Genomic DNA, 25,240 nt, shown 5'->3' with positions numbered 1-25,240 from the left:
TAAAGACGACAGGGACGGAGGAAAAAGCAAGAAAAAGCGAGCGCTTGAAGGCCGTCACGACTCTGTCTGTGATTCTAATAATATATTTAGACGCTGGACGAGCCTTTTTAGGGTCTTTAATTACAGCAAGCGCAGTTGTGTGCGCTCCCGTTGGTGTGTATGTCGAAGAAAACGCCGGGGGAAATCAGTCATGGCGATTGTGTCCAGTTTGGCTCAGAATGTCAGCCTGTGAAACACTGATGCTTTCTCTTGACAGCAGATTTCAAGTTTCAGGGGAGACGGCCTTTTTGAGTGGCATCCTGTTCCCTCTCTCTCTCTCTCTCTCTCCTCCCTCTCAACCTCAGCTCCCTCCACACTGCTGGATCTGTAGAGCACTGCAGATGTCAGATTGAGGATGGCTGTCAGTCTTTCTCATCTCTGTCTTCAGTGCTCTCCTTCCCGTCTCCCCTCGACTCTCCGTTGCCATCTCTTTTTGTCCTCTGCTCACCTCTGTCACTGCTCCTCTGTCGCCTCTCTTAAAACTCTATCTACACGTTTTTCTCACACCTCCCCCGCCATAGCAGTCATTCACACATCCCAAACTAGCACTTACTCTGAGAATACCTCATCAATCATGGCCTTCTTTATCCTAAAAGGCCAAATATAATCTATTGAAGTGGACTGCCACTCTGTAAATCACAGGTGCTAAAGTAGCCGGTGTAATAATATAATGTGAAATGCCTTGAGCATAGTGCTGGGCGATATGGAGAAAATCAGATATCACGATATTCTTGACCAAATACCTCGATGTCGATATTGCGACGATATTGTAGGGTTGGCAATTGGTGCTTTTACAAAATATTAGATAAAAGAATTAAAATAAAATTAGATAAATAATCATCAGTAATGTGGATATAAATACTAAGTGGGTAAAGGCCTAGAACAGCTAGAACAGTCTGGTAAGTTAAGAAAATGACATCACTTTACTGTAATGCAGCCCTTAAAACCAGGAAATGACAACACTTACCATATTAGGATATTACTATATCCAAAATCTAAGACGATATCTGGTCTCATATCACGATATCGATATATCGCCCAGCCCTACTTAAGCATATTCACATGTTAAATCTTCTCTGATCAACCTATTGGCATCAAAAGAATGAAGCTTCTCTGGCGTTCCATCTACACATGGACATGATGATATGTGGATTTTCTCATGCTGGCAAGTGTTTTTACTATTACTCTGAATTTAGTTAAACTACCACTATATAACTGTAATTTAGCCCATTGTTTTTTTGTTATGTTAAATACTACCACATACTTTTTGTAAAAAAAAAAAAACAGGGCTCCTTTTTTTCACTATGAGCACAGTGGCCCCCAACTGAAAATTTTAGGGGCGCAACCAGAAACTTTAGGGGCACACACCGTAAATCAACATGCTAACCAAATATTCACATTTCTACTAATTTCCACTGTATTACTAATAAATACTTTGATAACAGATGCAGAAATTACAATGTGCTGTTTCAAATTCAGTGTCACTTTTGAAGATGCAACATAGAAGGCACCATTGCTGTCATGACAGTACACAAAATATAAAAAAAATATACCAGCTCTAGTCTACAATTACAATGAATTCAACTTAAAATTAAACATGCATTGTTTAGGCTATTACCCTTAGGATTGGGTACCTTTCGCATCTGAACAAATATCGGTACCGATAGCTGAAATTCTGTTTTCGGTACTTTCCCTCTGTAATTACAAAACAATTATTTCAGTTGTAAAAATAATTCCAAACCTATTTATCCTATGTACTTAGAACATTATATTATTAGAATATGTTACACTCTAAAGAAATTAAACAAAAATAAAAATCCTACAACCTATTAAATTGAATAATTATTCATTTCTTACTCACTGTAACTTGTATTTGTATATTATTCTTTCTTCTAGTTTTATTTTCATCATGACCGTTTCTAACTGCTCTTTAATGTTTTATGTAAAGCACTTTGAATTGCCTTGTTGCTGAAAGGTGCTGTAGAAATAAAGTTGCCTTGCCTTCAAACCTCAGCCTGTCAGTCAGTCACCAGGGCATAGAAACCACTGTGCCTGCTGCTTGTCTCACAGGAAGTGTAACATCAAAAGCACCGCGACCGCTTTCGGCTCGCCATTAGGCCTGGCAAACTCGATTCCTTTTTAGGATTCAGGTTATTCTGAGTCATTCACCAAACTGATCCGGGTTGTGCGATTCACTTGAGTCAGTATTGTATGCTACATCAAAGGCGAGCTTTTGATTTGGATAAAATGCCATGTTTTCATTTAGAATCTTTTAATTTTATTTGGAAAACGTATCCATAAATGTAAATGGTCTGAAAGAAAACTGAATATTCTTTTAAAAATTACATTTTGTAACTTTAATAGGACTGACAAATAAGAAAGCCATCTGGACTCTGAACATTTAAAATGACTTACAACCTCTTTAATGTAAATTCCATTCGCCCCTTTTTCATGTATTTTATTATACTAAATTTAATGTTTTCAATGTGTATGTGCATCTGTACTTGAATAATAGTTTTGTGAAGTGAAAAAAAAAAAAACATGAGTTGTCGGCGAGGCGAGCTTACAATGACTGTCTGCTCGACCTAATTGCATTTTAATATACTACATTTATACACCAAACCTACAGTAGGCCTAGCTAGGCTACGTGCAGAATATTGAATGTTATTTCAGAAGTGGAAGAATGGCTTTTGTTGTTGATTTGCTTTACTCTGAGTTCCAGGAGAGACCTCACTCGCTCCCCATGCTCGCTTGTCTGAATCAGATCCACTCATGACAACGTAGCCGGCTGATTCAGTTGATTCGCGGGATTTACTGACTCCCGCGAGAGCTCACGAGTCATCAACAACTCATGAGTCATCGAGGGCTCGTAAGTTGTCGACAACTCATGAGTTGTCTGCGACCCGAGCCAAGCCGAGCTTGTAATGTTTCGGACTGTCTGCTTAACCTGATTGCATTTAACATACTACATTTATACACCAAACCTACAGTAGGCCTAGCTAGGCTACGTGCAGAACATTGTATGTTATTTCAGAAGTGAAAGAATGGCTTTTGTTGTTGATTTGCTTTACCCTGAGCTCGAGGAGAAGCGTACTTTTCGCTCGCTGCTCGCTCGTCTGAATCAGATCCACTCATGACAACGTAGCCGGCTGATTCAGTTGATTCGCGGGATTTACTGACTCCCGCGAGCTCACGAGTCATCGACAACTCATGAATCACCAACAACTCACGAGTCATCGAGGGCTCGTGAGTTCTCGAGTGAATCCCACGGTCTGCGAGCTTCCGGCTCTGAGTCTGCGGGTCGGGACTGTCTCTCTGCTCACTCAGGCGCTTGACTTGACTTGTGGAGTTGCTGTTTACTACGAAATTGTAAGTTATAATGCTTTTTGCAACTAAGATGGCTAGGAATAGTAGAAGCTAATGTTGCAAGAGGTTTTTGTGTGCCGCTGTTATCATTTTAGATTGAATTGTAGTAGGACTCAACTGAACCGGGTTAATGATGCTAGAGACTCGTGATTCGTGAGTCAATTTAAAGACTCGGGTTAAAGATCCGAGTGAATCACGACTCGAACAGGTCTACTTGCCATTAATATCATATTGCAGAAAACGCTGTCTGCATGAAGTTTTTAAAAACTGTAACCACACTTGCAACCACTTTATCGGCATTGCCGTGACTTCAACAAAACTGCAGAGCCTGTATGACAAGTGCAAAGTTACATCGGAGTTTGAGTAGGCAATTAGTGGAAATATCCACTGGAGACTGAGCTTTTGTGCAGCTGAAGTTGTTGAAAATGTAAGCTAATTGCCTACAGAGAGCTTTACTTTCTACTTCCATTCACCTCTAAATGCTAAACAAAGAGTTGCCAAGCGCTCCGAAGCTACATTCTGAACACTTGTGACTGCAAAATCACTCCAAAGACAAAAAAGACAAAAAAAACAAAACAACGTGCTGTCAACACAATTTCTCTCCACAGCTATCCTCTGTCTTTGTTCCAGGTCACTGCTATAACACTATGAGAGGTGCGGAAACAGACAGAAAGAGGTGTTAGTTGCAGAAAGACTTACTCTTTGGTGTCATGGCTGATCTGGAGGTTGATATGTTGCATGGTACTCTTCAGCTGGAGAGGCAAAACAAAGACAGAGAAATGAGAGCGTTTATAATAAAAATAAAAAGTTTTAACGCTTTACACTGAACTTTCAGATTCTACTCAAGATCACAAAGGTTTTAAAAGAACAAATATGTCAGGTTGAAGGACAACAAGCAAGACATTCTGTAGAGATATTCTGCAATGGAGCCATTTAAAAAGGGTATATCAAGGTTTTATATTTTACTCCTTATTAGCATGATACAGCTTCACTAAAGTCTTGGAACAAGGACATACAATATTAGGGCTGAAACTAACAATTACTTTCATTATTGACTAATGGGACAATTAATTCATTCTATTCTTGGTCTTAAAATATGAGAAAAAAAAGAAAAATGTAAAAAAAAAAAAAAGAAAAAAGTACATAAAATGTTTCTAAAACCTCAAGGTCTTTAAATGTCAAATGACTCCGACCAAAATTGTAGAAGCACAACATATTAACTTTACTATCACATACGACAAAGAAAAGCCGTAAATCACATTGGAGAAGCTGGAACCAATAAATGTTTGGAAATCAGATATCAAGAGCTTAAGCTACAAAACAAATAAAGCTGGGAGGATGAAAACGGGAATGCATGACAAGAAAATATCCAATTTCATGAGCTAAACATTATATATATATATATATATATATATATATATATATATATATATATATATATATATATATATATAGTTTTAAATTGATAATTTTAGGCTGTAGGTATGGTATGTTTCGACGTCTTGCAAACACTGAATAAAAAAAGCACTGCATATTTGAAGTTGGGTGTTGTTAAGTGTGCTATAGCTTAATCAGTCAGTTTCCACATGAGGCATTAAATTGCAATGCAGAAGAAAGTTGCCCAGTTTATTACTTGAGAGCCCCTTTACATTTTGCAAACTACAAAATCAACACAAAACCATTGCTGAGTCACTTCACCTCATGGACATTTCCAAAAAAAGTGATCAAAACCAAAGTTAAATCCAATTTTATTTCATGTGGTTGACCTATAATTGGTTAACACAGCTTCTCAGCCCACCTGACCAGAATCCAGAGTGAAAGTAAATCCATTTGCTATTAAATCATGCTTGAAAACACATACAGTATAGACGTAGAACTGTAACTACCCATCCATCCATCCATCCATCCATCCATCCATCCATCCATCCATCCATCCATCCATCCATCCATCCATCAGCTGCATATGTAGGTCAGGGTGGTACTAAGTGGCAACATGACACCACGGAGACTTAACGCTGGCTACTTGACCCCTAAAGGCTGTGACTGTGGTTCAAAGCTTCTGATTTACTAATTAAAATTCACTGTTGTAGTCATCTTTGTAATGGCAGGTGTAGGCCTTTATTGGTGAATTAAACCCAGTATCAGACAAATATTTTCCAATGGGGATTTTATCTGCTCTGCTGTATTTCACAACAACAATTTTATTAAGAGCTATTTAACATCATCCCATGTTTGCATATTCCTTTAGTATTGCTAGTCTGAGGGTAAAGAGTCTGCTAAGTAAGAAAAGCTTTTGGAGTGAAGCACTCCACAGTGACCTCATCATGTCTGGCATACCTGCATCACTTAGTTTCTTACTTCATTTCCTGGAAAACTGTCACCTGGAAACCAGTCAATCTTTAATGGAGACCTCATTGTGCACAAGTAAGTGTAAACAAAACCCCAACCATTAAGGTCATCACTGTTTTTTTTAAATATCCCACCCTTCCTATTTCTGCTTAAATAATGTCATTGGTTTACAGTTTTAAATGATCCCTCACCCTGACATCTTGTTTCAAGAGAAATTACGTTACATTAAGGAAGTAAAGATACTTTACCTTGGGGACATGAAGCGGCTACTTAAGAGTATCACCTGTTCTCACCTTCCTCTCACACACTCTGGCACATCTGCATATGGCATCTTTGTGCACACACACCTATGCATCCCTACTCCAATAGGGAGTTAAAGTTAGTTCATGGTGACACACTTTCACCACATACAGGAAAGAAATGGAAATGAGAGGCAGATAGTGGAAAAAGCTAGAGAAGAGGGGAAATCAAGAATAGGAAACTTCCAAGCAGGGGCATCGAACAACATATTTAAGGTTTTGCTGAAGTTACAAGAGTATGCCACAAAATTACACCTTAGCAAAAATTGGTGGTAAATCAAAGTATAGTATCCTGGTAGAGGACTAGTATTATTACAACCCTAATGACAAATTAAGCACAGCAAGAAATATGCCAGTCTATGCACACTGAGAAGGCATCCGGCAAATACCTCTTTTTTGATCTCTGCTGTTTTCTTCATTTTATCTTTTTTTTTTTTTTTTTTTTACACACTCCAAGACCAAAGCCTTAACTTCCTAGAGGAGGGAAGACTTAGCGCTGTGATCTCCCTAACTTTGCGGACCCATCCAGGCAGCCGTGCCAAGGCATCTGTGGCAGGGCAGTCTTTCCCTGACCCTTGGAACCATGCCTGGGTAGGAACGATGGGCTACTATCAGGAACGAGATATGACTGGCAACAGGTCGCCAACAGCTCTCAACATTAGCCCGTTTACTTTGCATTCAGCCTACACTAATGTATCTTAGTGTCGGTTTGTCTATTGCTCTGCTGGAACACATTTTGTTTTTTAACTGACGGAAAGCCGCTCTTAACGCGGAAAGATTTTGCTGTTTTCAATTCAATGATATTCAGAGCGCTGCAAATACTTGGAGCTATCTGTACTCTGAATAACCAAAGTTCTTTTATTGTGAAAAGTCATTAGACATCAGTACCGTTAGTTTCGGTTTTCAAGATTTACCCAAAATACTATGAATGAATAGAAAATATGTTCATGTCCCGCGTTTGTGTGGGGTAGGAAAGGTGGAAAGAAAATTGATGGATCAACTAATATCTGTTGTTTGTTTGCTTTTTACTACCATTGACTGACTGTAAATGAACACATTTTCCAAATTCGTTGATGAATGGGGTCTTTAAATCCTTAAAAAACACTCCTCTGAACATGATGGCAGCAGACCACAGCATTACCACTGCCGTTCTGACACCCTTAAGAGCCTTTAATAACTGTGTGTTAGGTGCTAATGTACAGCTCTTTTATTTGATCTTGCTTGCCTATCTGTAGAATGAACACTGAGGACACACAGGCCCTTTGAAATGCACATCCCTCCACAATTTGAACTATTCCCCATTCTGCATCGTGCTCTTTCCGAATCCATAATGACCTCCTGAAAAGCTGGATACATTTCTGTATGTAGTGCTGTAAAGGTTTTAAGAGGAGTGCAATATCTTGTGGGCCCTGATGGGGACCGGTTTTCACATTTAAAAGGGAGAAAAAAATTTTTTTTAGTCAAAATCGACAAAAATGCTGAGCTGAAAAAAACGGCATTTACACTTTTTGAAATTGGTCCACTGACAAATTGAGAGAGCACTCATTGCACAACATTAGTCAAAAAAACATAAAAAAACAAAATAAAATTGGGTAGAAAAAAACCCATAAAAAATACATTAAAAAAATGTCAACAAAAAAAAGTTGTTGTTATATTCACTTGCCCGTCGTGGCGTTTTACTTGCCCTGGGCCATTGGGAAACCCTTATTGTTCAACCCTGGAACCAATACTTTAGAAAAAGAGAACAAAACGGCAGTCGGCGTCATTAATTTAGAACGGCTTGTTCATTGCTAAGACCGTATGGTCAAATTTGAATGATTTATTTGAAATGTAATAACAATAGCTTATTTCACCATTCAATATCTATTAAAGTGACAGGTGTGGACATGGTAGGAAGTAGAAGCTAGCTTCAAGGAGCTCGGTTTGGGGATTCCAGTCGAATGCTTGAAGGTCGCTGTGTGATGAATGTCAGAATCACACAATTATCAAGAAGTGGTTTTAAAATAGAAGCGTAGCGTGGTAAAAGCCCATCCGTTTCTGCCATCTCATCCATCATTGCTCTAGGAGGACTTGTGGGGGAATGTGTCCATCATTCCCCTCCTCACATCCCCTCTTTGTGTGCCAACGGACGGATTAGAGGAAGGGAAAGGAGAAGCTGAGCAAAAAGATGCGGGTGAAAGAGATGGAGGTTACCTTTGATGTGAGTAATGGACTGCCACATTGTAAATGAGGTCACTACCCTACACTGAGCCCCTGTTCATTACGCTGCATACGTGCATGATTTGTGTACAAGACCGGACTCAAACCCTGAGGCTGTGATGAACGAGACCTTGGCTAACCCTACTCTGTGTGTCTGTGGGGAATAGGCTCCTGTAGTCTAAATCACATGAGAGTGGCAGCACAGATGGTCATGGATACAGCAGCCATCACTAACCATATATAAGCCATGCTGCCAAGTGGGGAATCCCCATTCATCACATACTGTAGTGGTTAATAACACACGTCTTATCGATTCAAGTGGAAGCGGTCCCCGCATTACACCCCCTTTCTGTGCTGTTTCTGGGTCACCTGGTCCTCGTCCTCGCCCTCTCCCCCTGAAGACGGCTGCAGACTCATCGTCACACATATACCCCTAAGTCTCCATACTCTTCCACTGACCTTTTCCAGACCTTCTCTCTACCAAACTTTCTTTCTCTTGCACTTGGCGGTGTCCTTGAAACTCACACTGCATCCATTATTTCACCCCAAAATGTCACAAGATTCTGCAGGATCAACGAAACACCATGCTACCCCCGGGAACGGCTCGCTTCTCTTCCAAGGAAAAAAGGAGGGCATGGAGGGCATCACGCTGACATTTAGAGATCTGTAGTAACCCAAAATTAGAAAAGCTGACTAATTCTGATTGTACAGGCCCCGATAATTTTTCCGAGCCTGCAATCGATAAGTCCTGCTTCGATACAAAAAAGGAAAATCAGACCAGACAGAAACCAAAAACATCATCTGTTTAACAGAGAGAGGCAAAACGACAACAAGGAGACTCAAACTGACCATAAAGATATGCAAAATGATCACAAAGAGACACAAAAAAACCAATAAAGAGATGAAGAGCTCAATTTGACCACATGGCAACCATAACCAGATACAATATGATCACGTAAGAGATACAAAAATGATTAACAGCCACAAAGAGATGTGATGATGCCTCTTTGGATGCAGGTGTCTTGCTCCTATGTATGAGGGGTGGGGGGCTGGGACGTGTCTTTACCCAGGGGGCCCATTGTCTCATAATCCGTCCATGATTAGGAAGACAATTTATTTATTTTTTTTTACTTTTATTTTTCTCACGGCCTATATGACATCATAATAAACTATTCATGTTGAGAGTTGACTTGTATTTGTATTGTTATCCTGTACTAAAGTGACTGTCCAGGAAAATCACCAATTACCACCAAAAACTGAATCTTTCCACACAGAGGACATTAGATCACTCAGCTTTTAGTCATGCTATAAACTCACATATCTAACCAATCCAGTTGACGACTCCCTTGTGTCACATCCCCTGGGAGTGGGATTTCACTGTAACCTTGCCTGGGAGGGGGAGAATGAAAAATAAACAAGGAATCTGAGCCAGAGTGACCTCTGATCCGATTAGTATCTCCCAATCCTGTTAAGCAGCCTCCCTGATCTGTGTTCATGCTGCATTCAGCTACTCCATCCTACTCTTATTTCCTCACCTCCCATCAGCCATGGAAAATACTCGACTACACTGGTCGGCATTTGCACTAATCTCTGTATGCACACTGAAAAGTACCCACACAACACAAACGCAAAGATACACAGACATGCACGCACACTCCTTTCTGATTACGTGATGCTACTGTAGCTACTTTCTCTCCGCTTATTGGTGTCCTTTCTGTGCATCACACTTCATCTTCCCGTTCTATCTAGAGTCTAATTACTAATGACCCCTAGAATCACTGTGGCCTTGGATTTAAGAGGCAGAGAGCTGACTGGGTGATTGAATTTAATCCAGCCACGAAGGGAAAAGGTGACCTTTCTGCAAGTTTCATTTTTGTTGCCCAATGATGCAACTGGATTAGGGAATTATTGCAGGGGATGAACAAAAGTTATCTGTGAAATTTAAGCTAAAACCTCATTCATCCATGAAGTCATCCCTTCAATCACTTACTCATCTTTAGGCCTTCGAAAAAAAAAAGCACAGAGGCCAATCAGCTTCCTTGTCCCTGCTGGACACTAAAAGAAGCAGATCAAATCAAGGGAATGTGCCCTACTACATCGACAGAGAGCGATGCACCCTCCGGGGACCCGCCATCTGTCACCCTCGCTCTCTTGCACCTTCTTATGAGGTGTCACTCCCCCTCTAAGCCAACCTTCTGCTTGATGTCGTACTAAAAGAGCAGGCCGGGCCAGCCCAGGAGCTAGCAGTCTGCCTGCGCTTGGCATACGCTATAGGTCTGTCTCCTTTCACTTAATTAATAAGCTTAAGGATATTGAGGTCAAAATGGATTTTATATAATCACACACACACATATATCTTTTCATGTACACACACACACACACACACACACACACACACACACACACACACACACACACACACACACACACACACACACACACACACACACACACACACACACACACACACACACACACACACACACACACGTACACGTACACGTACACGTACACGTACACAAACAGCATGTTATCTGCTGGCACACAGACATGTTATCTCTAAGACCTGCCGCTGTCAAGATCTCCAAAGTGACGGACAACTCTAGTGATGTTGTTAAGCTCCATTAATGTGGGGCCACTCACAGCAATCACAATACACCATCAGTGGTGGAAAGCCCAGCTGGGACATTGAACCCGCAAAGCATCCAGTACTTAAAGCTTCATGATAGGAGACTGAAACAATAATTATTTTAGTAGGGTGGAAGACTGAGGGAGGAGAATAAAGAGTTGTGAACACAACACCCCAAACCCAAAGCCAGACTGCAGTAGATCTCACAATCTCACTTTTTATTTTGGGATATTAGTCTGAAAAATAAATTCCAGGTCACTGACAGGTCACATGTCTGTTACAGAGCTACAACCAGAATAAGAGTCATCATTTTATTTTTCAGATAAAACTCCTGAAGCCTTTTTGAAAACTTGGACAGCCCAGGGAGTGTTGAGTGCTTACAGTCCCTTGTCAATTGCCTCTCTGTTAAAAAAATAAATAAAAAAAAGGCTGATCAAATTGCATGCAAAGTAGTTTTGGCCTACACACATTGGCAGCGCCCCTTCTTCAAGCAAATGCTTATTGAACCTTGCCAGACCACAATGAGTGAAGCAACATTTGTGGGCAGGCTGTGTGAGGATGATAGCTTGCTCTTAGTTGATAAAATACTGAATTTTAAAAAGATGTATAGCTTTTTATAAGCTATTAGGAGAAATGCTGCTCTTATAGTGTTATTTTATTTGTGTTGGATTCATATGTGTGTGTCAGCCTCCTGTATATCTCTGACTTAAAACCAACCAACCGATTCACATGGAACTGGCCACCTTGATATATTATCAGCTTCATCAGAAATTCCATCAAAGTCAGATGAAAAATAATGAGTGGAAATTACACTGTGAATTATGATTATAGAAAAAGGGATGATCCAAATCATCTCACTACCTCATGGAAATATTAGAACAAAAAAGACAACGATGGGTCAAATCTAATATATTACAATATAACAGCACTAAGCTGTTACACGCAGGGGTTTTGATTTTTTAAATTTGATCAGTCAACAGAGAGATAAATGAAAACTGTATATACTTGTACTTATGTCAAAAAAGTGTGTGCAGTGTGTGCTATGAGAAGATCAGTGGTGGGAGTATTGTGAATTGTGTGAAAGGTGAGAATTAGGCCCTGTTTACACATTCCGCAAGACACAAGTGGACAGCCGAGACACAGGTCTCCAGCTGACCACTTGTGTTCGGATTTTGTTACTGCCTACATCACGTCCGCTAGAAGGTGAATGGGCTTAGCGTTATCACGTCCACAATCTCGCCAGTCACGTTAGCCGTTGTGTTGGCACAGCTGGAGAAATCAAAGTGAGTAGAATCCAACACACCTTCTATCATGCAAAACAATGGAAGGTCAGGCAACACTTACTTTAACTAGTCGTAGAATGGGCAAGCTATAGAGCGTTGGTGCGCTGTCACAAAAACAACCACGACACCCTGCACGTATTTTCCGGTGACGTCCTTGTCTGGGACGCATCAGGACGCATTAGCATTTACACTAACAAATGTATGTGGTCAAATACGTCCCAGACCACATCAGCAAGTGGTGATCTGATCACAATGCGTCTTTGTTTTTGTTTTTTTGCACTGTCCACTTGTAATCTGATCACCCAAGACCCATTTTAAAACCAAGTGTGAACAGGGTCGTAGAGTGAAGAAGAGCAAGGCAAACGGCTGAGAGGAGAACTTCAGAATGGGTTGAAAATCCATAGAAACAAGAATGGCACCCGGAGAGCGCAGACCTCCGCCAAGGCTTGCCCAATCTCACAATGTTAATGCAGTGTGAATTTTCCCAGGCGGGAACTAATTTGTCCGATTATTCCAACACCACAACAACGCAGCTCAAATGCCCTACCTCGCTATGTTAACGAAAGTGAAAAATTATGTGTGTATCCACCCAGTGATTTGGATCTCCTCCAAGACTTATAGGGTTCTTTCTTATCCCATGCTAAACCCTTCAACCAAGTTTTATGAAAATTGGGCCGGTAGTTTTCCCGTTAGCCTGCTGACAGACATACAAACCGACAAACCGAGCTGTGTATCATACAGTGTATGGAACTCTAAAGTAGCGCAGATGTGTGTGATGTGTGATACAATTTATTACAACTTCACTAAGAGAGACTAGTAGAGAACCCCCAAACATGCCTTAGTATAAGACTTACCACTTGGTTGCGTGTGCGGTGGTAGGGCTGAATGATGGGTAAACCCAGGGGTGTCACCCACTCCACAGTGTGGCCAGACTTGGAGATGAGCCTGGCGCTCTCTGTCAGCCAATCCTGCAACACATGGATGCCAGCAGACGTAAATTGAGGGCGACACACTGTATTGAGGAGCATACTCGGAAAATATTCAAAGCCCTTCACCAATCAAGAGTGTGAGTCTGCGTATTTGTTGTGCTTGTACGTGTGTGTACGTGGACAAAAGAGCAATCAAGTTCAAATCAGTAAGTTTAGACAGTTGGGTGGGGGATTTAATAAATCAGGATACAAATATAAAGAATTTGGAACAACAAACAGAAAATAGGCACTTTCTCTCCACAGCGTCGACAAATGATCTATGCATTTAGGTCTGCTGTTCTACTTCCTGAAGCGGCAAACAGTTGCTGCAAACTCGCCGAGGATCACTTGAGAAGTTGTTGATTAACTCTAAATTAGGCTGTGTCTGGCACAGTTTACCTCTAAGAATAGAAGCCCAAACAATGTCCCACAGGTGCTTCCTCACATGTGCAGGCACACAGAGAGCTTTAGGAAAGATATATATGTCGTAGCAAGTCGAGGTAGCAGTCTGGCCCAAAGCTGCTCCATTCATCATCACCTCCCTTCTTATATGCCCAGGTACAATGAAATGAAGAAGAAGCATTACAGCAAAGAAACGGGAGTGAGAGATTAGCTGATCAGGAGAGATTGACTGATAAATCAATAGATTGATAAGAGGCAGAGGTGGAGTGAAGGGTGGACAGACAGTGGGAGCACAGTTTGAAGAGAATGAGTAGCAGTGTTGACCGAATAAATTGGAAATGTACAGAGAACGTAGGCGAGGTCATGGATGACAGCCCCCCGTATTAATCAGCTACCTCTCTCATACTTCAACTCACTGCTGCGAAATACAAGAGGATGTGACCTATTTAAAAGCAGCAGGTGCACGCACGAATGCGCGCACAAGCACACCTCAGACTGGGCCATCCCCACACATTCCCCAAAGGACACACACACCAGCAGTGGGTGGTGTTTCTATTTGCTCGCCAGACTCCTCTCTGCCTGTGGAAATAATAAACAATCCCCCACCAGGTGCAAGTCCTAAATCTATAAATGGAGTCTATGTGATGAATGGGCGCCGTTGCCAGGGTAATTGTGAAGTAAACTAGTCATTCATAAAAAATTAAATATCATCCCTGTATGGTGTAGGTCAGTAGTCAGATATTGGAATAACATTTTGATTTTTCAGGTCTTTGTTAAGATGATATTCAGAAAAAAAACAATGTAATTTTTTTTTTTATTACAGAGACAATAGTGACTCTGAAGTTCTGTTATTCAAGTTATCTTACTAAGAGTTAGTTAGTTATGTTGGGTTTATACAAAGCGGTTCAGTTTATGACACATTTCTTCAAACTGTTCCATGTAAACCCAATTTAATATTAATTAATTATTGGCAACTGCGTTTGTCTGTAGACACATTTAGCATGTTGTGCTGACCTGCTGTGCAATAAATAGGTTACACTCTCAATTAATTGGAATGAGTGCTAGTTGACCATTGGCTCTAATTTCCCCTGTTAACTGCATGCGTGGGCGTAGATTCAGGTAAAAATAGGAGGAGCAACAACTGTATTTTAGGACAATATGTTTACTGAATGTCAGCAATGTTATGCAATTAGTAACACGCCAGTGTGAGTTTATATTGTAGGTAATTTGTTGGATGAGAAAATGGTATGCATTTGACTTCATGTTGGTGCAATGAACCCACCTGGATCTCTCTGGTCCCTGTGAACATCTCCTTTAAGCCACTGAACACCATACGCACCAGGTAATGAGATGCATCCCATACATGTTCCTGGAAATACAACACATGATTACACTGGAGTATTTTTTCACACATTATCTTTTTGCTCCATTGCATTTCTCAATAAAACAAACTAAATATTGTTTTGTCCACTTATCTAGGGATTAAATTCATATAAGCAATACAATTTGCAGCACTGAATGAGCGTGTTATATTTCTTATATTATAACACTGATATGATCTCCTCCTCGGTTGAAACTGCCTCATCCCCCCCATCCTTCCTCCTGTAATCACTCACTATTACACTTCCCCTAATTCCCTGTTTAAACAATTAGGGACATTATGCAGAAGTCATTTAGCACAGTCCTCAGGCTGTGAGATGGTAGATACACTGACAGCAGGATCATGCCGATCCCATCTATACAGACAATGAGATTAACTCAAACTATTGTAAGGAACCTTATAGCTATTTGACAAATAAGCACTATAGAGCAGTAAGAAGATTAAATGCTTCCATTCTCCTGCCATGGTGTCGTTTTCATGGGTGTGCCCATCAAAGAACCATTTATGTTCAACGGAATCGAAGTGCAGTGGTTCTAAGCTAAAAATAGATTTGTAATGACTGTGCACAGCATATCAAATATACCCACTGTTGTATTACACACCTGACCTCCCTTATACAACCATGCAATATTGTTTTCCGCCGCAATAAGATAATACATAAATAAACTTGACTAAAAGAAAGTTTTAAAGCTCATGTTCTTGCTCCATGCAGCTCACTTGGATACAGTGGGAGGTGGGACTCTGAATGTCAAAGCAACTGAAATCCCTTTGGGTGTACAAGCAAATATGCTGAAATGATATGCAGTCTCTGTCCACTGTGTGATAAATGCCTTCATGCACATGCAGGAGACAATAGAGCAACAATATCCAAGGAGGATGGTCCTCAGTCTGGGCTCAATATGTGTGTAAGAATGTATAGCCTGAAAGGAAGACATAAGGGGAGCCCCATAAAGAGGAGATCCTATGCTAAAAGGCCACTCTATCATACCCTGCTGATGCAACACTCAAAAATAAAACAGCATATGCAGTGTGGGAGAAGCACCCATCCACTGCCATGACTGTACCTTGGGGAACTCCTCAATCTCCTTCAGTCTTTTCTCTATCTGGAGGCGTCCCCCGTAGCGTGTGACCCCGTACACCACAGTCATTACGGTCTGTTTGACCACCTTCCTGCTGATGAAGCCCTCCAGGACCTGGGCAATCTTCAAACCGCTCTTTGCATCCCGCACTCGGAACTCCTCCACCTGAAACACATGGACATGTCCAAGGTTCCCACAAAGATGTATAAATTACACGCATGCAAATGTCAAAACAGTCTCTGTTCAAAAAGGTGTCTTTTGGAGAATATTTGAATGCTTATCCACAAAACCACATACATATAATCAGAGTAGAAGTGATGAAAAACGACCATCACAGTTTCCTCAAGCCCAATCAAATGTCTATTTTTGAGTGACCGACAGTCCGAAACACCAACATAAACATAAAAAATGACCCAACAAACAGTTGACAAATTTCATTTCTGGTGATCAACTAAGTTGATCACCAGTAACCAGTAATCAACTAACAGTTTCAGCTCTACTAGAGTTAGTCCACAATAAAATGACTGTTGCCACTGTTACTTAAAGCGTAACTCTCGTCAAAATGCAACCTAGGGTCTTTTTGTGAATGTACCCGAGTCAAACTTTCGTTTAAAAGCATATTTAGGACGGAAGCGCCACTTTTAAGATTTACCGCATTTTCGTTTTCGGTCAAATGGCCTTTTGAATGGGAGTAATAGGGGCAGTTTTATGCTAGCCTCAAAATAGCTATTTTTAAAACACTAGAAGGCTCAACACAACATGATACTTTGCTCCAAATATCACCAGGGGCTCTACACATGAACTCAAGCGTTGACAACATTGTTTGTGTACCCAGAGTTTACTAAAAAAAGAGGTTTTGAACAACTCACCGTAGCTCTTGTTGTTTCTGGCCGCTACCACCTCGGCAGTCAAAACGAGTCGATATCAAAACAAGTAGCCACAGATTTAGTATATCCCTTGTGCACCGGTGTAGTTAAAGGGGTGATAGAATGCAAAACCGATTTTACCTTGTCATAGTTGAATAATGACAGTTTAGACATACATAGAACCTCCAAATCCCATTGACACCACTTCCCTATGCAAATCTCACAATTTGAAACTGCCTCTGAAAACGGGCAAATCTCAACGAGCTGCCTAGTTGACGTCAACTCGGCGGCTCCTCCTCATTTAGCTCTAGTCTCTCTCTTTGTCACGCCCCAACATTTGCATAGGCTACACAACAGACCTGAAATCAGTTAGTCTTCTGAATCTAGGTAACGCCTCTTGTCCGCGAGTCTCATTGATAGAGTCTGCGGCTGGATGTAGCTCTATCAAGGAGAGCTAGCTAGCCTCCTCTTAGAATTCCTCTGAAATTCACAAAAATTTATAAAATTGAAATCGACGAAATTCAAACTGTAAATATACTCTAATTATGCCGAAAATGAAGCTAACTAGGCGCAATCTGTACACATAGGATTGAAGGGACAGCCGCAGCTAACGAAACCCCTAGCTAGTGTTCACAAAAATTCATTAAATTGAAATCTGACACCATGGTTAGCTTTGTAAGACCTTGGGATAGCTGTGATATAAGTGCCGTGACGAAATTCAAACTGTAAATATAGCTACTATAGTTATGCCGAAAGTGTAGCTATCAAGCAGCGATCTTTTCCCATTGTATTGAATGGGACATATAGCTAGCTAGCTGCTCCTCCTAACAAAACGCCTGACGTTCATAAAAATGCCTTACATTGAAAACGGACACAACGTTAGCTTTCTAAGACCTTGGGGTAGCTGTGATATAAGTGCCGTGACGAATTTCAAACTGTAAATATATTATAGTTATGCCGAAAGTGTAGCTAGCTAGCTGCGATATTTCCCCATTGTATTCAATGGGACATATAGCTAGCTAGCTGCTCCTCCTAACAAGACCCCTCAGTTCATAAAAATACCTTAAATTCAAATCGGATACAACGGTTAGCTTTGTAAGACCTTGGGGTAGCTGTGATAGAAGTGCCGTGACGAAATTCAAACTGTAAATATAGTATGCCGGCAGCCGGCCGCGGAGCCCCGTAGTGCAGTAATCCACAAAGGGTGACTTCGCCCTGGGTATGGAGCCCAGCAGGCTGCCGCTTTCTCCTCAGACTGTGTGGAGCTCCTAAAGTCCGACACGTCTTACCATATTTGCAATTACCCATCAATTTTTGTAAAACGGCCCATATTTGAGCTTTATATAGTTGATTTCTCGCATAAAAAAGTCTCAGAAGTGAATTTGGTAACGAAACATTGCAGTGTCTGGAATATGAGATTCTGTCGCGTCTCTAATGTGTGTGTATGGGGATCCGCTCAACCAATCAGCGCGCGTCTCTAATGTGTGTGTATGGGGATTCACTCAACCAATCAGCTTGCGTCTCTAATGTGTGTGTATGGGGATTTGCTCAACCAATCAGCGAGCAGCTCATCTAAATATTCATGAGCATACCATATTTGGAAGAAAAGCTCTTGTTACAAATAGGGCCAAAACACAGGGATGCATAAGGGCCAATAAAATATCAACCAGGCCATTTTCAGCCCAACCAATGTTACATACCCCATTAGGAGACCATGTGAAATACCCTATATAATCATTCTATCACCCCTTTAAGGTTTAGAGCCCCTGGTGATACTTCAGGCAAAGTATCATGTTGTGTCGAGCCTTCTTAGTGTTTTAAAAATAGCTATTTTGAGGCTAGCATAAAAGTGCCCCTATTACTCCCATTCAAAAGGCCATTTGACCGAAAAACGAAAATACGGTACATCTTAAGAGTGGCGCTTCCGTCCTAAATATGCTTTTAACCTAAAGTTTGACTCTGGTACATTCACAAAAACACCCTAGGTTGCATTTTGGCGAGAGTTACGCTTTAATGCACAGCTTATCTTTGCGAGTTAGATTTTTTAGATAGTGTCCTGCAGTGAGCTGCACTCCACTTTCAGTCAGCGGCTCACTAATAGACCTTCTTCACGGCAGACATGTTGACATGCCATAGTAGGAAAAGCACAGGTGTATTCAAAACCATTAGTGATGGCTGCATTCCACTTAGGAGAGGCCCTGGTATTGTGCATGCTGACTCACTGAACTAGCTTACTGGGACACTTAATGGAATTGAGCCATCGTTAAGGTTATCAATTTCAGCTGTGCTTTTCCTACTATGACAAGTTAAAATGTCTGCCATGAAAAAGGTCCATAACTCCACCATGTACTTTTACAATTACAGCCCCTGATACGACCTGGGACAGACTTTCTCAGCACACTGATTCCTCCTGTACTGAAATGTCAGTACAACAATTAGCTTCAAATGGTTTCTGCTTAAAAATACGCAGGTTCAAAACGAGCTGGGTTCTTTAATAGCATTGTATGCACACTTGCCCTTTGAGCCTTTGGATATGGGAGTTGATTCTCACTGCACTTTAATGCTAGCTAGGCATTAGAGACTTAGTACTTTTAAAATGCAAGACTGAAAGCAAGAAACAAAGTATATTCTCAATGGCTATTCTGTCACTCACTGTGGGATTTCGTGAATCATCTGAATATTAACAGCTGAGCAAATGCACTGTGCCTTGCAATTGAAATCAACCGCAGCTCAGTTATGTTGTGCAAATCCGAGCCAATGCAGTTCAGTGAAAGGAACAAAAACAATGCAAACCAAAAAGCAGCCCTGTGGTGCTGACCTGCTGTGCTACTCCGCTGTACACATCCTGGGGCACGTCACAGGGCATGAGGTTGACTGATGTGGCACCAATCACATCTCTGCCTAGAGCAGCGTAGTGCTGGAGACCATTACAGGAGCCGTCCTAGAGAAGATGTGGAGAAAAGCAGAGGAAAGATTAAAGCAGCAATGTGGAGGTGGAGGAGAGAACCCAGACAGAGAAGAAATTACAGGGATCGGCACAGATGGGGAGAGGTTACAGGTGAACGAAACAAACAGATGATTTCAACATTGTGAAAGAACAAAGAATCTGAAGAGAGGAAACAAGGGAGAAATGGCAATATGAAACACATGAGCATCGGCTCAAGAGATGAGAAAAAAGATTTGGTTGAGGCAGTTTATAGCAACATATTTCCATGTCCCGCAGCGCAAAGCCACAAAGTGAAGTTTGCACTTAATGCAAGGCTATCAAACCATCTATTAGCATATTTAATTACGTGCATCATTCAAAGCAACATCTGGACTGGATTTGGCATTAGACCGAGGAAAGTCACGAGGGGTGTACACAATTAACTGATGATCAATTATTCTTCATTCAAACTTTCTTTTTTATTCAATTTTATTTAACAGTGCCTCAGTTAAAAGTGAAATGCTTTAAGCTGTCCACCAGACTGGGTTGTTAAAATGAGATTAGCTGTATCTCGGTACCGGCAACGTCCCCATGTTCAGCTCTAAAAAAAAAAAAAGCCTAATAAAAATAGTGCAGTGAAGTTGGCCACGTTCCTGCCAGCTGTCAAATTGATCTTTTTTCCTTTTCATCAAAATGTGGCCTCTGACCTGAATATCTTTCTACTGCGTCTATACAGTTTTGATGCCTTCCAGCCGGGTTTTCAACCACACCACAGCACTGAGACAGCTCTTGTTAAAGTCTTTAATGACATCCACTTAAACACAGATAGTGGCAAAACTTCAGTCTTAGTATTACTTGATCTCAGTGCTGAATTTGACACGTTCGACCATGACATATTACTAGACCGATTGGAATACTGGGTTGGCCTTTCTGGCTCAGTACTAATCTGATTTGAATCCTACTTAAAGAATAGGGACTACTTTGTGTCTATAGGTAATTATGCATCGAAGCATACAAATATGACGTGCGGAGTTCCCCAAGGCTCCGTTCTGGGGCCTCTTCTGTTTAACATCTACATGCTTCCACTAGCTCAGATTATGGAAAACAACAAAATAAGTTACCATAGTTATGCGGACGACACACACAATTTACATAACCTTATCGCCAGGGGACTATAGTCCAATACAAAAACTGACTAAGTGCATTGAACAAATTAACGACTGGATGTGCCAGAACTTTCTTAAATTAAATTAATTAAAAAGAAAAAACTGAGGTGGTTGTTTTTGGAGCAAAAGAGGAATGATTAAAAGCCAGCGCTCAGCTTCAAACGACAATGTTAAAAACAACAGACAAAGCCAGAAATCTTGGTGTAGTCATGGACTCAGACTGGAATTTCAACAGCCACATTAAGACAGTTACAAAGTCAGGCTATTATCACCTTAAGAATATATCAAGGGTTAAGGGACTTGTGTCTCAGTAGGATTTGAAAAAACTTGTTCATGCTTTTATCTTCACTAGACTTGACTAATATAATGGTGTCTTTACAGGTCTCCCTAAAAAAATCAAATCAGACGGCTGCAGCTGATTCAGAACGCTGCTGCTCGAGTCCTCACTAAGACCAAGAAAGTGGATCGCATCACTCCAGTTCTGAAGTCTTTACACTGGCTTCCTGTGACTCAAAGAACTGATTTCAAAATACTTTTGCTGGTTTATAAATCACTAGACAGTTTAGGGCCAAAATAAGTTTCTGATCTGCTACTACACTATGAACCACCCAGACCTCTTAGGTCGTCTGGGACAGGTCTGCTTGCTGTCCCCAGGGTCAGAACTAAACGGGGGGAAGCAGCGTTCAGTTTTTATGCTCCTCATATCTGGAACAAGCTCCAAGAAAACTGCAGGTCCGACGCAACTCTCAGTTCTTTTAAATCAAGGATGAAGACCTTTCTTTTTGATGTTGCCTTTCTTTAAATAATTGTTAATATCTTATACTGCACTGTAAATTTTATTCTCGTATTTTAATCGTTTTTTTAACTGTTCTTTAATGTTTTATGTAAAGCACTTTGAATTGCCCTGTTGTTGAAATGTGCTATACAAATAAAGCTGCCTTGCCTATATGAGCCTTATGTTCATGCTGTAGTTGTGGCATGTGTGTTGTGTGGAGGAGCAGCAGGCTGTCAGTGTGCAGAAGTGACAATCAAGTTCTGTAACTTCAAAAATTAAGTTTCTCCTTTTGGCTATTTAGATCCTTTCCTTTATTTATTTATTCATTATTGTGAGTACACATTCATTAACATCAATTTGATGTAAGTGTGACAGACATCAAAGCTGCACAGAGTGAAAACCTTGGAGCCATTGTCCTTTCAAAACAGCTGCAAGGAGGAGGAAGTGCTAAATACTTTTGGCCATACTGATTACACTGCATTTTATGTATATATTCTGTTCTAATTATTTTCTCGTCTTATTCTTTTAAATATGTGTAATGCCCAGAGTCAGGAAAATTATTGCCACTTGCATTTTTATCGGTGTGCTTTAATTGAATTTGCCATGACTATTTTCAATAATTTCTATTGTATATTTTATAAATCAATTACAGTGTATAAAATGTGCATTCCTAAAAGCAACATAAATGAGAGATTTTCTTAAGTGCAAAATAAAAGCTTCATTATAACAAGGCTATTAACAAAGGCCTGAGGAGCAGACAGTGTTGTATAACTCTGAAACATTATAAAAGCCTCAGATCACAAATCACTGACATAAGCAGTGGTGGAATGTAATTAAGTACATTTACTCAAGTACTGTACTTAAGTACAAATTTAAGATACTTGTACTTTACTTTTTCATGCCACTTTCTACTTCACTACATTTCAGAGGGAAATATTGTACATTTTACTCCACTACATTAATCTACATGTGTAGTTTAGAAAATATGATGTTTTATTAAAAATTAAACTACCCAACAATATAACGGCCTACAAATCCAGCTGAAATTATTAGACCATTAAAAACAGAACAGTTTGGATGGTTTTCAGTTTCTAAAATGTAAAGTTTTTTCTGCATTAAGTAAAGGTCCCATGGCATGAAAATTTCACTTTATGAGGTTTTTTAACATTAATATGCATTCCCCCAGCCTGCCTATGGTCCCCCAGTGGCTAGAAATGGCTATAGGTGTAAACCGAGCCCTGGGTATCCTGCTCTGCCTTTGAGAAAATGAAAGCTCAGATGGGCCGATCTGAAATCTTGCTCCTTATGAGGTCATAAGGAGCAAGGTTACCTCCCCTTTCTCTGCTTTGCCCGCCCAGAGAATTTGGCCCACCCATGAGAGAGATGGCTTTCAAACGAGCAAAGTGGCAGTTGGTCAAGGCCACACCGCAAACATTTTCAATGCAGGACATTTACTATTTTAACAGTGTGGCATTAGTACTTTTACTTATGTATAGGATCTGAATACTTCTTCCACCACTGGACATAAGGCTGTGCAGTTAGCGGGCTTCATAGTGTAGTAAATAAACATCCAACACTGGCACTATTCTAGAGGATCTGTCTGTTGCCTTGGTTTGTATCCCAGTACTGAATAGCTGTGGTCTGGTTGGTAAGATTAGGGTTACAGATTTATGACAGAGAACATAAAATGGCCCCAGATGGCTGGGGAGGTCTTGCCTTGTTAACTTTAATGTGCCCTCTAAAACAGCATTATAAAGCATGACTGAATGACACACCTTATTTTTAGTCCTAAAGTGATTGTCAGATGAGTAAAGGCTCAGTATAATCTATTCTAATCATTTTATAGGTTTCATCTTTGTTTCACCCGAGTGAATTTACCTTTACATTTTTGTCCTATCAAAGAGCAGTAGACCGATACTACAACGATGCACCACAGAAGGCCACAAGAAATCTCTCTTCCTGCGCGGCTATCACGCTCTACAACTCATCTCCCTTATGTCGAAATGGGCAGTAGAGACACGAGGTTCCAGCCTTCATTTCACTTCTGGTTTGTTCTGTTTCTCTCTCCCTCTATTGTTGTTATCTTAGACTTTTAGATTTGCACTTTTCCAACTTTGTATTGCAAAGTTTTATCATATCTTACATTTGTAGGAGATTGAGCGTGTGTTTCAAATCGCTATGCAACTCTGTAAACAGATAAATAATTGTGTTGTTTCGCGGTACCTGGTGAACAGGAAAGTGAGAGATGAACTGTGTTGGATCGGGAGATCTCACAGCGTTGGCTAGCTCCATGCAGCAGGACAGAGCCTGCCAAGGCTCATCTGCATTCATCCACCACTTCTTACCCTGAGAAAGACAAACCATTATCTTGCATACATAAACACTTTGGGAAAAGCATTTTCACTTTTTGTTTGGACAGATACATATCAGATTGTGTCACTGCTTAAACTGACCATTCCCCCCAGTAAAACAGAAAGGGGATAGGCTATAATCTGCATATTTCAGAAATTTTAAAATAGCAGTTTTTGTATTTCTGCTAAATGTAAAAGTGTGAGAAGTTCTAACAATAAATGCTTTGTGGAACTTTGAATGTATGGTTTGACTAAGGTATCAATGAACAGCAAAGAGCATTAAAGACCAACTGACATTGAGAGGGTTGTCCGCAGAGTCCAGTACGTCCTCCATGATAGTGTTGGCGTACTCCAGCCGTCCGTCTAGTGAGCTCCTCTTCTTCAGTCCTGTCAGATTGACTAAGTGGATCTTTAGCCAGTCTAGTCCCTTCGGACCGAGGGGCTTCCCCTCTGCAAACACAAGCACAGCCCGTGTGACATCACTTCCTAGGTGATTAAAGTACGGAGGACAGGGGTAGGTACGTCCCCGGAAGTCCATGTTGTGAGGGAACCAGAAGATCTCATCCCGCATGTGGTTGGCGATGGAGAGTTTATACAGAGCGTCCATACGCAGGCTGTGCATCTCACTGCATTTCTTTTTGGCATTAATCACCTCCCGCTTCATGTGGGCTTTCTCAGAAGCGGTATAAGTGGGATCTTGGGCGTTGAAGTGAGGTATTTTGGGGGCCTCTGACAGAGGAGGAGGGATGTCTAGCTTATCACTACCCCGATCATTGAAGATAGAGATAATAATATCCAACAAGGGTTTGTTGATTCTCCAAGCACAGTTGCCCAGCTGGTTGAGAGAGTCCAGGACAGCATGGAGGTCCTGGCATTTCTCCAACAACACATCGTGTTGTGTGGCCCCTTCCACTGTGCGCATCAGCTTGGTCGGTGTCAACAGGTAGGCTCCAAACTTGACGGACGTCCAGGGCACAGGAGGGCACTGCATTGGCATCACATAGGAGTCAAAGGTCAACTTGGTCTCCATGGCCTCCTGCTGCATCTGAGTCAGGATGGGGTGGGGTTTGATAAAGCCGACCTGAAGGGTGAAACGTCAGAGGAAATCCAATCAGAAGCAGAAGTGAGCAGACACAAACATGTATTTGAATGTAATTTAGTA

At 40.9% G+C, this 25,240-nt stretch overlaps 1 protein-coding gene across 1 annotated transcript in view; it reads right to left on the bottom strand.

Annotated features, from left to right (window-relative positions):
* The window catches only part of polrmt (polymerase (RNA) mitochondrial (DNA directed)), a 57,576-nt gene that overhangs the window by 11,753 nt on the left and 20,583 nt on the right, over window positions 1–25,240 (bottom strand). The window contains 7 exon segments of the mRNA XM_039811361.1: window positions 4,105–4,157; window positions 13,019–13,132; window positions 14,817–14,903; window positions 15,980–16,159; window positions 19,679–19,801; window positions 23,951–24,073; window positions 24,374–25,159. Coding sequence (XP_039667295.1) covers window positions 4,105–4,157; window positions 13,019–13,132; window positions 14,817–14,903; window positions 15,980–16,159; window positions 19,679–19,801; window positions 23,951–24,073; window positions 24,374–25,159 — 1,466 coding nt within the window.

The sequence above is a fragment of the Perca fluviatilis genome, chromosome 9 (assembly GCF_010015445.1).
Source record: "Perca fluviatilis chromosome 9, GENO_Pfluv_1.0, whole genome shotgun sequence".
Classification (NCBI taxonomy): Eukaryota; Metazoa; Chordata; class Actinopteri; order Perciformes; family Percidae; genus Perca; species Perca fluviatilis.
The sequence above is the reverse complement of the archived record's forward strand: the minus strand, read 5'-3'. Positions and strand labels throughout refer to the sequence as shown.